This window comes from Erithacus rubecula (genome assembly GCF_903797595.1).
Source record: "Erithacus rubecula genome assembly, chromosome: 10".
Classification (NCBI taxonomy): domain Eukaryota; kingdom Metazoa; phylum Chordata; class Aves; order Passeriformes; family Muscicapidae; genus Erithacus; species Erithacus rubecula.
This window is the reverse complement of record NC_136662.1, coordinates 6076171-6091654: the sequence shown is the minus strand read 5'-3', so window position 1 is coordinate 6091654 and position 15484 is coordinate 6076171. Positions and strand designations below refer to the sequence as shown.

General features: G+C 37.9%; 1 protein-coding gene across 2 annotated transcripts in view; it reads left to right on the top strand.

The window, feature by feature from the left end:
• DENND1B (DENN domain containing 1B) overlaps positions 1-15484 on the top strand; it is a 140307-nt gene that overhangs the window by 1488 nt on the left and 123335 nt on the right. For both annotated transcript variants that reach the window (XM_079313487.1, XM_079313486.1), the window contains exon 2: positions 1739-1803. In XM_079313487.1, coding sequence (XP_079169613.1) covers positions 1739-1803 — 65 coding nt within the window. The remainder of the gene's footprint in view (positions 1-1738; positions 1804-15484) is intronic.

Below are 15484 nucleotides of genomic sequence, written 5' to 3'. Positions count from 1 at the left end.
CTTCATGAGTGTAATTCAGCTAGGAGCTGAGTTAGGAGCACTCATTTGGTAAGTGTAACACGAACTGATTCACAATAAAACCCCAACCTGGGAGGATAAACCCAAGGCCTAAGCTAGAGCAATGTCATGGGAAGATGTCATTTCTTTTAAATGAAGGATTTTTGTGGTTCAGTTTTCTAGGTGACTCAACCAAGCACAGCCCTATCAGTTTCATTCTGAACCTGCTCACCAGCCAGAGGAACAATGGTCATTTTGACACCAGAGTAAATCTCCTGTGTCCTGGATTTAAGCTGTTGTAACTCAGAACCAGAATTTCATCTCCTATACATGAGATCAGTAGATACAGAATTTCCCCAACAAAATGCTTTAAAATGCAAGGAAGGAGTACGATATGGGCAGGTTATGTCTTCATAATCTGAATTAGACTACAATTGCATATCTCAGTTGATGATGGTGCTGAGGTCAGTGAAAACATGTACTGAATCAATTAATTTGTGACAGCTGAATTTTTCCCTAGCTCAGCCTTTGGATTTCATTCAAAATTTTATTTAAAGAAACAACAGTGTGTTAATTTGCTGTATGCTTCATGTGAAGCATTCTAGAAAACTGGAACCAAGTCTTGTTTTTTTCCTTTTCTGTGCCTGAATCTCCAGCTGACTTCAGTAGGAGTGTTACACAAGACAGGAGTTCAAGTGTGTGCCTTTTATGTGGTTGAACAGATAATTGATATGGGTGCGGTTATACCGCTTGTTTTTAATATAAATAGCAGTGTGCTTGGTAGGCATAGAAGGCTGGTAATGGCATTTAGACCTGATTCAATGAATATGTAGTTTGGGATTAGGTTGAGTGTTAATTGCTGTTGGCACACGCAGTTTGTTATTACCGTCAGGTGGAAGAGGCGCCGGCCGTCACCCGCAGCTGCCCTGGATGGCTACTGCAGATAGGGCTGGCTAGCTGGGGCCCGTGTCCACCCTCAGCTCTCATTGCTGGCTAGCTGGGGCTCGTGTCCACCCTCAGCTCTCATTGCTGGCTAGCTGGGGCCTGTGTCCATCCCTCAGGTGTCATTGCTGGCTAGCTGGGGCTCGTGTCCACCCTCAGCTGGCATTGCTGGCTAGCTGGGGCTCGTGTCCATCCCTCAGCTGGCATTGCTGGCTAGCTGGGGCTCGTGTCCACCCTCAGCTGGCATTGCTGGCTAGCTGGGGCTCGTGTCCACCCCTCAGCTCTCATTGCTGGCTAGCTGGGGCTCGTGTCCATCCCAAGCACTCTGTTGGCTCTCGCAGTGAATCACTCTGAGCTTCAGCCCCTGAAGTCCCAGCTGGTGATCAATACCTGGTGAAAGAGGAAGCCAAACGCTTCTCGGCCTTGGGGTGCTAATCAGATGCATTGAAAGGAGAGTGGCTAAACACAGGGAATTAAAATGGAAGTCTAATGATGGGCTATTACTATTTAGTAGAAATTAGACGTAGCTTTAGAAAAGGCTGCCTGTGACTCCATTAATGTTGCAGATTGATTGATTGATAAGGAGCTTAGTAGTTCTTTTTTGTCAAGTATTAGGTGGGGTATGGTGGAGTGACTTAAAAGCCATTCCACATATGAGGCAGCGACAATATCAGAGTTTATCTTATTTATCTTTCTTATTCCTTTCTTAAGGCTGTGTGACTTTTTGGTTCTTCCTTAGAATAATCTGAGTACTAATTATAATATATATATGGTAATTGGCTGTGTTTGTTTCTTCTAGGGAAAATCCAGAACGTACCTTTGATTTGGTACTGAAAGTAAAATGCCAAGCTTCAGAAAATGAAGGTAATACACTGTGCTTATGATATTTATATAGAGAAATGAGAGCTAGAAAAAAAATACTTGGCGTCCCAATCTAGTGTTATTTTATACTTTAAATTGTTTTTGGATTGAGATTGTGTTAGAACGTGCCTATACTTATTTTACTATTTTTAAAATCTATTACTTTGTAGTTGTTGTGGGGTTTTGTTATGTTTTCATTTTAGCTGTTGTAAAAATATTTTTGTTCTGCATGATATATTTGCAAAACTTGGACTTGAAATGTATTTTCTACTCTAAAAATGTTGATTTTGTCTATTTCATTTTAGAAGAACAGTTGACTTCTGTCTATCAGGGGAATGTGAATTTTGATCAGTGTGATAGAGAGAAAGTTATTTTCTGAAAAACAATAGGAAGGGACTTTCTTTGTAGCTTGTTTGGCAGCTGCCTTGGTTTGCTGCACCATTCAGACAGGAATGAGAGCTGCCTTGAGCGGGTATCAGCCGTCACTTTCACATCTCTATAAACACAAGGTAAAAGAGATGTAGTGGTGCAAGAGTTGTCTGAGAGAGGCTTTTTTTTTCCTCTTGGGTAAAAAGAAGATGGGCTTTCCAGTACTGAAAATAGAGTGACCTCTTGAAAGTCCACTGGGGGAACTTAGTTCATGTTCTCATCCGAGGTTGTTGGCCTTACAAAAGCAAAGGGAGAGGAGGAGTCTTGTCAGGGTTGTATTGTGGTCATGTTAGTCTGTGACAGCTGTGTCTTAATCACAACTGTAAAAACAATAAACTACATCTTAAAATAGACTATATTTCTTATCCTACTGTGCTAATGGATGCTGTTGCCAAAGTTTACTACTTTGACAAATAAGAGGCCTGTATAAGTCTATAGCCCCAAATATTTCTTTTTTTTAAATGTTTCAGACAGCATTTCTGTTAGTGTTAGTCGTAGGAACGTGTTTGGAAAGAAAAAATAAATTGTTGAAGCTAAACAATTGTAGTTCTTCAGGTCTTTTAGCTAGCATCCTTCAGTTTATTGCCTGCTTTTTTGATTTGCTGTTGGTATTGTCATAGTTTGACAAATCAGGTGGGCTTTCTTTGATCATTGTTGTGGCTTATATCATATGGCACTCTGCCTTCTTTTCCCTCCCTTTTGTGGTTTTGGCATTAGTGATTTCACAGATGATGAAATCCTGGGAACCCTGGTTATTTACTTGACTTTGGATCTGTTCTTCCTTTCATTTTGCTTTTAGTCTCTGCCTCCACTCAATATCCCTTCCTGGGGGCATGTTTATGTTTTGGCTTAGGCCTAGCTTTAGGCTGCAGATTTTATTCCTTTTTTTCCTTTTCCTCCTGAGATCTAGACTGTTGGTAATTCTTCCAGGTCTTCATCTTGAAATCTTGAAAACTGTGGGCTTTTTTCTTCTGTGATCAGAACATGGATCTATATCCTTTTAATTCTTTTTATCTCCTGTTTGACTTCTCCTTTTTCTTGTGCATCTTTCTGCCACTGCTACCATAAGAAACCACTTCTCATTGTGTGCAGTTCTGTGAATGACTGCCTACACCTGAATTCTGGTCAGAGGCACTTCCCTTGCCTCTCTTGGTTGGTAGTTTTGCTGTTTATAACTTATCTTCTGTGAAAAGGAGCATTTTTAAGAAATCTGTGTGTCCCCTTGCACTGTGACATGAGTTAATGAGTTCATTTGTTTGTGACTATATTGCGGTTGTGTTCTCTGTTATTTCCCTTTTTGTCACAATTGCTTCTGCACTCTGTGGGCTCAGTTTCTCTTGGTTTGTGTGGTGGCCAAAGACAGGAAGGAGGTTTGATAGCAGTAATTTTTTGGAGTGTGCAGTGTGTAACTGGTGAGGGCCTTAGGGGTCTTTAGCTGGCCTGAAGCTGGTGTTGATTCTGATTGTGCATCCACAGATCAGAACAGAAGTACAGTCCCCTTTAGTCAATCTAGCTGTGCTGGCTGAATATTCCAGTTACCATCGTGTTGTACTTGGTGACCCATCTGGGATTTGCTTTAATGTCTTTCATATCATATCTAATTCAGATAACAAACCCACTCCAGTGAGGGCTTGACATCATATTTACATATGGTAATATAAGCACAGTGATGTATCAAATTAATATATCTGAGTGTTAAAGTTATCTAAAGGAGATTCACAAGGGACAAAAGTGTATTGTCTTCACTGCCATGTTAGAAATGGAGCCCAGGGCTTGTCATGCAAAACAGGGAGCTTTCAAGGTTGGGTTATTATAAGGCCTAACAAATTTGACAGTTACCCTGTATTGTAGGTCTTGCCTTTAAATAGATTTTCATGCTAGGATAATCTTTTGAATATATCATACTTGAAAACGTGATCCATTCACCTGTTTCTTTGCTCATGCCTCTTTCTTTCTTATGAAAGAGATTTGTGTTTAAATAGGGGCTTTCTCCCTCGCATCCCATCTGCTCCTTGTACTTGATCCTGAAGCTATGTCAGGACTGAATTTGTGACATCACTGTCACCAGTGTTGCCGTGGAAATATCACAGCCACAAAATTATGATCTCTCTGCATGAGTGAGCAGCAGGAGAAGCTGACTTAGGAGAGAGGAAGACCTTAATGTGACCCGTGTATCTCTAAGCCTTTTAAAGCTTTGCTATAGTCTGTGTTCTCCTGCATTTTAATTTCCCTGTGCCAATGTGTAACTGTTCTAACAAATCAAAATTGAGGTGGCCTTAATGCATGTGGAGCTAAGATGCTTTTATGAGGATGCTAAATGCCTGCAGCAATGTGACATGAAGAATTTTTCTGTTAAAATTGTTTAACACTTTTGGAAAAGTTAAATACAACATAGCTCTCAAGGAATGTCAGTTTTTTAGATGTTACACTGTCCTAGCCCTGTTCCAAGTGTACAGGATTATACATACATGAAATGCACTAGCATATAATTTCTTGTATGTTAAGAAATTTGTTCTTCGATTATTCCAGTAATTATTTTCAACATAGGTGTTTACAGTGAGTAGAAACCAATGAGGTTTCATGTAGATTAATATGAATTTATCACTTAATGTTTGGTAGGTAGCTCTTGAATTGGTTACAGGCTCAGTTGTGCTAGCATGTATTTATTTATAGCTGGATCAAAATTTTGTTTCCCACTGGATACATAGTTTTTGGATTGTTTGTGCTTTAAGAATACTTGAATATTTGTTACTCTGTTTTAAACTACAGTAGTTCACAGGAGTAGCATTGCTAGAACTATGATCTTTCCACCCTTTCCTCAGGCAGGAGAGAAAAAAAAGGGTACTCTGTACTTAAATGTTCTCATAATTTGTGATGATTCCCTGTGCATTCCCAGTGAAATGCAACAATAATTCCCTCAACAGTTTAGAATCTATTGCTTACTGTACTTTCAGGGTAAACCTTCCAAAGAGGAGACAAAACCCTTAAGACCAACCTCAGATTGTAGCCCAGATCATAACTTTGGGTCCTTTGCTGTGCTGAGGGTGGTAAACATCAATTAGCAAGTAGTTGATGTGATAACATTTACTTATGAAAATTCATAACCCGTTTCTTGCAAAACTTTGAGGTGAGTTAGCTTCTGTTCAGCAGAGTTTGCTAAGTGACTGGGACATAAGTGCTAAGCTATTCTAACAGCCTGGTATTTGTTAATTGTGAATTTGGCTTGCAGTATGAGTAGCACCTTACACAAAAAAGTTTTACACTGCCTTCCAGGCAGTTGCATATTTTTGTAATTATTTTCTGTGTTATTCCTCAATGAACAGTGAGCAAGAAATAGCAAAATATGTGCTCAGTTTAATATCAGCAGCAGGCCTTCTGTATTAAATTTTCACTTACAGACCCAGAGGGCAACTTGATAACAAATATTATCAAAACTGCTGTGTTATTTTAAGGACAAGAGTTGCTCTTTAGCTTTAGGGTGAAAAGGTTTTTGCATTTTAGTCTGAATCACCCTTACTGGGTATCAGGAGTAAAGCAGTGGTACAATTGTCCTAAGTGCACAGTCTTACATAAGACTATTCCTCAACAACTGCACCTACTCTTCTTTACCCTTCTTCTGGCACTCTTTTGTCCCTTGAAAATTACACTGCAGCTGGCATTGGAAGTTGGGCTGGAGCTGTCTGCAGCTTCTTTTTTGCCATCCAGATCCTTCTATCATGAAAACTAAATTGAATTTCTGGAAGGTCGATGCTTCTGAACTTTTCCACAGGACATGTCCAAATCAATAGTGCCATTGTAATCTTTGAGAGGAGTGTGTATTTATCTGTGTGTTCTATCTATGAGTAGACAACCATGTACTGGTTGTGCATACACACCTCTGAGTCTGAACTGTGCATTTGAGTTAAATGGGCAGAGATGAAGTTGGCAATTTAACTCAGTCTATAAATTCTGTATCCTGTGCATTGGTTCTATTAAAACTGGGCTGCAGATGCAAGAGGCAGTGCAGATACAGCAGCCAGCAGTAGAAAAGCAATGTGCAACAGCTTCTGTGAACATAAAGACTTCAGCTTTTCTGTCCACAGTTTCCCAAGAAGATGACTCAGATTGGTTTCAGTGTGGGCAAGACAGTGCTGTTTGCTGCACCTTCATTTTCTTTGATTACAGCATATAAGAAAAGCAACAAAAAGGCTCCTCAGGGGCTGCAGGTAAATCCAGAAAAGTCAACCACTGAATTGTGGTTTGGGTCTAAAGTCCTGTCTGTTAAAGTTTTACTTGAAAACCATTTTAAAGTACCAGTTCATTTTCTGTCCAATCTAAGAAAAATTATTGGAGCATCCTTAAAATTTGGTTGCTTTGTCTCTATTACTTTTTTAAGTGCTGTGAAATCTTATATAGCTCTAGGGCTCGATAATGTGATTTTCAGAAAAGGTGTTAAATAGGTTGTGTGGAATTGCACAAATAACTCCTGTAGTTTATCTTGCCTCCACCAGAATGATAATAAATCTTAGTGATGTGTGATCTCCAAATTATTTTTCTTTAAAGGGTCTTAAATTCATTAACTTTTCAAGAAAAATGCACAAATCCGGTTTAATTGTGTAATTGGTAGAGTTAAAAACTGTGTGTATTAAGTCCAGAAATTAGTTTAGAAATGCAAAATTCATTGTATGAGGTTTGATTGCTCTCTGTTAAGGTACTAACAGAATATGTAAATCCAGAAACAATTCCAAAACCAAGTTTAATGCATTTGGTAATTTTGTCCAAAGGTGACCTGTCTTGCTTTGATAAGGTTTTGATTTAGAGTCTTCCAAAGCTGCCCCTAGGATTGTGGACAGAGCAAGCACCACTTTTTCTTCTTCTGTTTTTTCTTCACTCTAGAGAGTGTTTTGTTAACCACATACTCAGAGCCAGTGGGTGTAACATGCTGATCAAGATAACTTCTTTCCTCTGCTCTACATATTTTTTGTACAGCATCTCTTGAACTTGATGAAAAAGATAACTCAGTGTAATATGTGAAGAAGTCTGCAGGTTTTTTATTTTTAAGGGCAGTTAAAACTTTTAATGCAGTGTTTATATACTGCTAACCTTTTTCCCTGTTGGTTTTAGCTGGAAGGGTACTAAATAAGTACTGGCCCACAGAAAGTTGGGTTTCTGTACTTTTTTAAAGCATGCTCTGTTCTTCAGGAGGCTATGGAGAGCAACTATATGTTGTTATGAACTAGAAAAACTTTCTTACAAGTCTCTCATGTGTGTATTTTTAGTCTCAAATACTGTATTAACATATTAGAATTTGTTTTACGCCAATAAAAAGTTAAAGGTGCTTTTTCAGTTGATAAAATGTCATTTGAGAGCATTGAATATCTGCTTATAGTCTTAGTTTAGATGCAGGTTTTGTGTGTTAAAAAAATAAACCTTTCTTTTTATATTCTTCAGAAGTTTCATTGAGCTTAACATCCGCCCCCATGCCCCCCCTGCCCCAACTCATTAACTCATATGTTGTTATTTAGGTTAGTGCTACTTCCCTGTAGTGGTTTCTTGCTTTTCTGTTGAAATTTTGATGCTAAAAAGGATGTTTAATGTAGCTTGGCTTCTCTGTAGGATTGATTGATTGATTGATTGATTGATTGATTGATTGATTAGGAGAACAAAAATGTCAGAGTCTTTTGTTGAGGGTTATGTAAATGCTTTACAGACAAAGTAGGTAGTGTATGAAAAGCAGGTAGAGCATCACTTTTGTCCTTTAGACAAAACCAAGGAATATAACCCAGAGTTTGGCTGAAGTTCTCTTGTGTACGAACACCAAGCATAGCTGTAAATCCTTCATAAATTATAATCTTTAAACCCTCCACTTGTAGCTAAATGAGTAATTTCATTGTGTTCAAATTTCTGGCATTTAATTGGAAAGCCCCTGAGGGTATGAACAATGTCTTCTGTGTGTTTGGACTGTCACTAGCACAGAGTGGGTGTAGGAAAATTATGAACAACAAAACCAATTAAGACAAGAATTATTTTGCATCTAAGATAAAGATTGGCATTTTGATGCTTTTTACCTTTCCCTTCTGCTCTCCAGAGACTGACAAATACAGTGTAGTTTCTCCAGCTTTCAGTTTCTCCACAGATGCAAAAATGTGGAGGAAAACGTTGCTACTTTTCAGCATCTCATTTCCTACAGATCTTTTTTTTTTTTCCACCAACCTCCAGAGATTCTTGGATGTGTGTGTAATTTGGAGGTGGGTGCAGATATGTGTGTGTAGGAGGGGAAGGGATGAGAGCTGCTGAAGAAATAGGTCAAGGAAACCCTTTCTCCTATCTCGCCTGCATTCTTTACCAGGGTGAAGAGACCTCAAGTGGGGAGGGCAGCCCCTGCTCCCCAGCAGCCAGAGGACAGTGCTGGAGGAGTGGCAGCCTCTGCTCTCTCTGCTGCAGAGATTCCAGCTGCAGGGATGTGGGGGCAGGAGCTGTGCTGGGAACGCTCGCAGAGATGAATTATTCCCCTGCAGGCACATGCTCGGCTGTGTCAGTTTTTCATGTTGTGCCATATGCCACTTTCAGCAGTGAGATTGGGTTTTGGGCAGTGAAATTAAAAGGGAAAAACTTGATGAGTTAAGGAAAATAATGCTAAGGTGGTATAAAAAACATTTTATATAAAATTGAGTAGAATGAACAAACTAGTATTAGTATAACTAAATATAAGATGGAAACAGCAATTTGTGTAATGTAGTCAATCAATATGAAGGTTGACATTCTAATGCTTTTTTCGAATTTAATTTTAGTTTTGGTTTAGTACTTCACTATTTGAGATGGCTGCCTGGGGGATAGTTTGTGGGCTTTTAAATAGCTTGTATTCAGAAGTGTTAAGAGTTTGCATATTTTCCTAAGCTAATGTCAGCATGCTTCTGCCCTCCCACACACTGTACAGCCAGCCCATCGATCACAGAGATTTATCTTTCTTCAATGGGGTATTTTATGCTGCTTGCTCTCTTCATATATAGTGTTAATAACTTTTGAATTTTTTTTTGATGTACGAAGGATTTAAAATCTGATGAAAAAACTTTGAAAACTAGTTAAACTTCCAAGGTTTAAAAGACTTTTTCTGAGAAGTTTTAAGACACTTCTCTGTTTACCACTTATTTGAAGAGGCTGAAGTGTAGGGTTTCCTGTCTGGTTAACAGAAATAGTTTAATTCTTTTTCCTTTGCCACTGGTGATATTATCCGGAGAATGGCAGATACACGTAGATGATCATGCTCATCATCTAACTGTTGAAATAGATACTTCTCTTTATAAATAAAATAAAACATGATCGTGGCTACAAAGGGAAGAGTTACATAAATGTTCATGAAGCCAAGTAAAGTGCTATTTTTATTTCTTGAAGTGATGTAGTAAGAGCAATTTGAGCATAGCATTGCTTTGCAACTAATATGTTAAGAGCCTGTATTTTTCATAGCAGGCTGATATATGATAACTCCAAGATCCTGGTTAAAAAAATGATATTTACAGGCAAATACTTAGGATGGAAGATTCTATGTGATTGACAGGTAAAGTAATAAATGCTGAAAATATTAATATGTTTGATATTTGCCTTTAATAGTTTTCTATGTGTTTTGGAGAACTTCAGCTTTATGCCTAGAATTGAATAATTTGGGTGAACAAAGACTTTTTATATTTTGTGAATCTGGTTTAGGAGACAATTTTAAACTTAGTAGTGAACTTTATATGGAAAAAAGAAGAGAAAAAGCAGAAGTTAAGAAAAAAGGCTTGAACAAGATTTTGGGTGTGGTATCTGTGCTTCCTGCACTGGGAAAGCCAAGGCAGCAGTTTACAGTCATACTGTGTTCCTTTGCAGAATTCTCAATCCTTGTCTGGAAGGTTTTGTCCAAGTATTAAATCCTTAATTAGAAACAAGGTTTGAACAACGCCCTTGGATGATGTTTCCTGAATCTGATTTCTTTACACATTTGAATGGGTATTCAGATGTAGATTAAAACCTAGCTAAAACAGCAAGCTTGTGTCTGAAAAGAACATATTGGTTGGGGTTTCCCTGGGACATATTTTTAAAACTTGCTTAGTTAATGGCATCATAGAGGCATAATTGTCACAACCATGGTATTTTGCCCATGAAAGGCTTAACACTGCATTGTTCCTTAAACTCAGAATGATAGAATGACACCAATACTTCCTATTCATCTGACTTTAGATGCTGTTCAGTATGAAGGGCTTTATTTGTTATGCCACTTGAACCTGTATTACAGCACATGTAAATATTGTGTTGTCATTGTGACGATGGGATGAAATGTTTGCTTTTGGGAGGAGGCAGTTAGTTCTTTTGCTGTGTAAAAGGACAAGGGAAGTGCAAAAATCTGCTTAGTATTTAAATACTGGATGCTAAATATTTAATTGAACTGTATTGAAATACACTTGACATAGAGAAGCCATGGTGATAATTATAGGCACAGCATTATTTCCTTCAGAAGTTACAAAGAAAAGCTTAACATTTTAAGGCAATTCTTTCCAGGAAAGAAATAGAGTTGTTAGGGAACAGTGATACTTTTTACATCCTCAGATTAAGATGCAGTACAAAAAAAAAAAAAAAAAGGTAAGAGTGTTTTGTGCAACATAGAATGTTTGTGTTCTGTTTAAATGCAAAATTAAAAAAAGTAGCTGCATAAAGGTAAAGAACAAGGGTTGTGTGATGATTGCAAACTTACCTAGAAATCTGGAAGTCTGTGGTGAGTTTGAATTAATGGGGTGAAACCACTGTGCCTTTAGAGTGTCAAGAGGGAAACAGTTACTGTAACTTAGTCTTGCTGGCAGGAGCTGATCCTTTATACATCCTGTTCCTGACTTCTGGAGGTCTTTTGCTGCCGAGCTGTGTTTGCTGCTTGTGTTTCATTTCAAGCAGCTGGCACTGCTGAAAGATGTGAGGGAAGCATCCTTGCTGCTGCTGCTGCTCCTTGGGCACACTCAGCATCCAGCTGCTGGGGCTGCCTCTGGAGCTGACAGGAAAAGCTCATGGTGCAGCTCGGACAGGGAGGAGCACCATAAGATTTTCATGCCATTCAAGGTAGCATCAGCTGTTGATTCACCTCTTTGTGTTAATTTCAAGTATTTCAGGTTTGTTAAAGTAAATGTATTGCCAGTTCAGGAAGCTAAACACAACTAGGTATGCCCTTACTCTGTCCTACTATCTTCCTGTTGGCTTTGTGTTGGAATCTGTTTGGATTTTGTTAAACGTCCTGTTTTTGAAGAAATGGGTTTGACAAATATGGTGATTTCCCCCCAGTTTTTCTGTTCACAACAAAATTTAGCTCCTAAGAAAAAAAACCCCAAATTCTCAAAGTTAGATCCCTGTCAACTGTGGACACTTTGAAGTATTGTAGATTTGGGGATAGATTAAATTTTCATTTTGTGTAAACAGAATTCTGGCTAAAGACCACAATTGTACTAGGTTGGTATCATACAGTAACTATAGAACTGAAAATAGTTAACAGTATTGTAACACAGCAGAGGAAATTCTGATGAATTTTGTGTCCAGGAAAGACTTTTGCTGGTGTTCATCCTCTAGGCAACTTTTCTCTCTAAGAATACTGCCAGATTAACAAGAACTTCAGTTTCCTAGTAGCAGATGAACTTTTGCTGTCACATCAGAGGAGGCTGTGACATTGGTGGTTCTGTGCCAGGACAAGTAAAACTTCCTGACACCAAACCTGACTTAGGTGAGGTTCTGAGCATTCAGTTTCAATCAGGCATTTTTAATTGGTTCATCTGAGTAAACCTATTTTAGTTTCTGGTAATGGGTGTGTTACATGCAATATAAGTATTTCTTTCCATCTGCTTTAATTTGGGTTTGGAGCCCTCTAGCACCTTATTAGTTCTAGTCTAAAAATGTTTTACAAGTATCAGGCAAGAAAAAAAAAGTCAGAACTAGCATATGTAATTAATATGTGTTTTAAGGAATTTATAAAGAATTTTTTTTTGTCTTGATATATTGTGCTGTATGATACAAAGAGTTATTTGAAAGATACATTCTTTACATTCTGGTTGTGATGTTAGAAATCAATACTATGACACTGCTTGACCAGAAAAAAAGCTTGAGATGACCACCCCTCAAGTGCCTGAGTGAAAATACTTTTCATTGGCAATAAAAATATTAATAAACAAAAGCTTGTCTTAAACTGTGTGGCAGCTAGTGATAGTGACTCTTTTCTTTTTAGATAAACAATTTTGTGTGATGTTACTGGACACTGACAGATACAGCAGACTGTCATTGAGAATACTTGTCAGGTCTTGCAGTCCTTGGAGGGAATTTACATTGTGTTTTCAGCAGTGAACAAAGCAGAAGTCATCTCAGTTCCTGGTATTGGGGAAAGTGATGAAGGACTGGATAAACCAGAGCAAACAATAATGAAAATAAACTAAACTACCAGAATTTTCAGTGGAAGTGAAGTAGGATGAAGTTTGGAAATAAAAAGGTATTGAATTGTGTTGGCTGTGGTCAGCAGAGCACCTGAAGCCAGTAAATCCATGGGGATGTGCATTACTTACAGAGTAACTACAGAGCATTACTTATTCTGTAAGTGCTGGGGAATATGAACTTGCTCTGATCATATATCATCTGCTTCCTGCATTTAAATAGAAGAGAAAGATCTGAAACCTTAGTGTGCATTGAAGATTCAAAAAGAAAAAAAACCCACTAAACTTGCTTCCAGCCTAAATTACTTCAGTTCAATCTGTAGGTTTGCCTGACTTTCCTCATGTGGTATTGCATGTCTCTCAGCTTTGAAGCACTGATTTTCTCTGCATTTCCTAGAAAAAATTTTGGTAATGACATTGCTCTAAGAGAACCCATCTGTGTGGCATCTCCTGTCTGGGTGTTTTGGTTGGTGATGCTTTCTGGGGCTGCTGGACTTTCATAAACTGGAAAATACTCTGTCTGGCAATCTGTGTGAAAATAAGGATACCTTGTTAGGAGATGTTCTCTGCAAAAAGAGAGTACCCAGTAGAAATTTTAGCTTTCTGGTGAACAGTGGCTATACTTCATATACTCTTCAATTTTTAAAATATTCAACAACCCATCTAAAAGGAGAGAGAAGTACTGACTATGAAAATCAAAATGTGTGTTCAGTCACATCATAAGTGAGATGTGGCCTAGGATTGCAGAATGGTCTATGCATTCACCAGTTAACACCATCATTAATGACTTTAGTAAAAGAGCCTCTAATTAATTCAGTTGCAGAAGTGCTCATTACAGTTGTACTGTAAGCATGGATTTAGAGCCAATCCATATAAAGCAAATATATACCCTTAGTAGATGCAGTTCTGGATTTTTGCTATGAACATAACTGGGCTCTGTATGGGGCCAAAGCAGAATTTCCCCAATGTCCTAGAACATAATGGGATTTTATGATCTGATTAAAGATCATTGTTTGTTTTGTGTCTCATCATGTCTCTCCTTTTATCTTAATATAACAGGGAAACTTGATACTGACGTGTGCTACTGGGAGACTTCTGCTACTGGAGCTCTGCTTCTGTGTATTTTAACACTAGAAATTATTCATCTAAGCATGACCAGTATGTTTTAATTGTCAGCACATCTTGAAATATTCATCCTTCAGGGAGCAAGACAAAAAGTCTTGCTAGGACAGAAAGTGCCAGAGCAGCATAAACAATATTTGCAAACAATGTGATGTTTCAAAGCACTTTGTATGCAGAGAGATCAAAGTGGGTTTGTTCTTTTCTTTCTTTGCTTTGTTTTGTTTTAAGACCTATATTTAGTTAATGTTGCTTTGGGTATGTAGAGCTGTATATATTACTTAGCATAGCAGTTAATATAGCATCTTTGTGCTTGTGCATTGAGCACAATCCAAATTATGAAACAGATACAGATTGCTTAATCAGAGATAAATGTTGAAACTTAAGTGTTAGAGAAACTGAGAAAGTGCATTTCTATTAATCAATGTTCCAAAACCTAATTTTTAAATTCATAAGTCATAGCAGTAGATATCCAATTCGTATACTTAATGGGAATGTTAGAAGTTATGTCACATTTGTAAACCAAAAAGAAACTATGGTGTATGTTACCTTAAATTAATATTCTTTTCAGAGAGCAATACTTACCCATTACAAAAAAGTAGTATGTTTTAGAAACCAAATTTGAAATATATATCAATTGTTCTGAAGTTCAATTACTATGTCATGTTCATACATGGTTCATCAGCATTTATGGAGGCTTTTGTTTAACTTCACAAGGTATTACCTAGATGCACTGGAATATAGCAAATATGCAGGGTTAGGCAGAAACAGATTTTATTAATGATCTACTTTGGACACCAATGGTCAAGGGAGATGAGTTTGAAATCAACGTTTTCAACTTCATGAGGTTCTTAAGAAAATGTTTACTACAGAGAAGCATTGGAAAATGGTATTTTTTTGAGATCTGCTTATTGACTCCTATAATCTGAAATTCTTAAGACATTCTGCAATACAATGTTTAGTTGTTGTCAGATAAAATATGTGAGCAGTGAAACAAGAATTCTCATATGCAGCTGTGTTAGAAGTTATTGGCATTGATAGAATGCACAGATGTGGGGATAAAATCTGCTTTATGTATAATGAACTGCAGTCCTCTCCTGTAGAAATATCTGTGCTTAGAAAACTGATCACATACACTAAAGATAAGGTAGTACAAAACACAGTATTGTACAGGATACCAGCCAGGTCTGGTCTTGAATAGTGCTAAGTCAACAAAGAAAAGCACTTTATAAACAATAGATGAAACATCTTCCTAACTTGTACTAACTACTGGATAGTTCAGTAGTTATTAATAGGATACAAAATCTTTCAGCTCTGGAATATGTTTACAGAGCTAGCTCTGTTATTTTTTCCTTCTTCTTCTGAGTGTCCTGTTATTGTCTTTGCTTCCTCCTTTGCATGTGTGAGATTTATGTTTTCATTTGACTTAGCAGTGCTAAGGGAAAAGGATGAAAATGCTCCCAGCATTGTAAGGGCCAGACATAATCCTTAAACCTTGTTGGATTTTGCCTTGTTCAGCCAAACTGGGGAAAAAAATGGTTCCACAAAGGTAAAACACATCCTTTGCATTAGTAGGCAGTGCAAGCATCAGTCACCAAGTGTCAAAAGCCAAGTTAATTTGCTGAAAGCTTGGGTGATGCTTTACTGTGGGCCACATCAAGGAGCTTTTCTGCAGTGAGTGTCCATTAGGCAAGTTCTGCAAAAAGCCACAGGGCTTTGAATAGCAT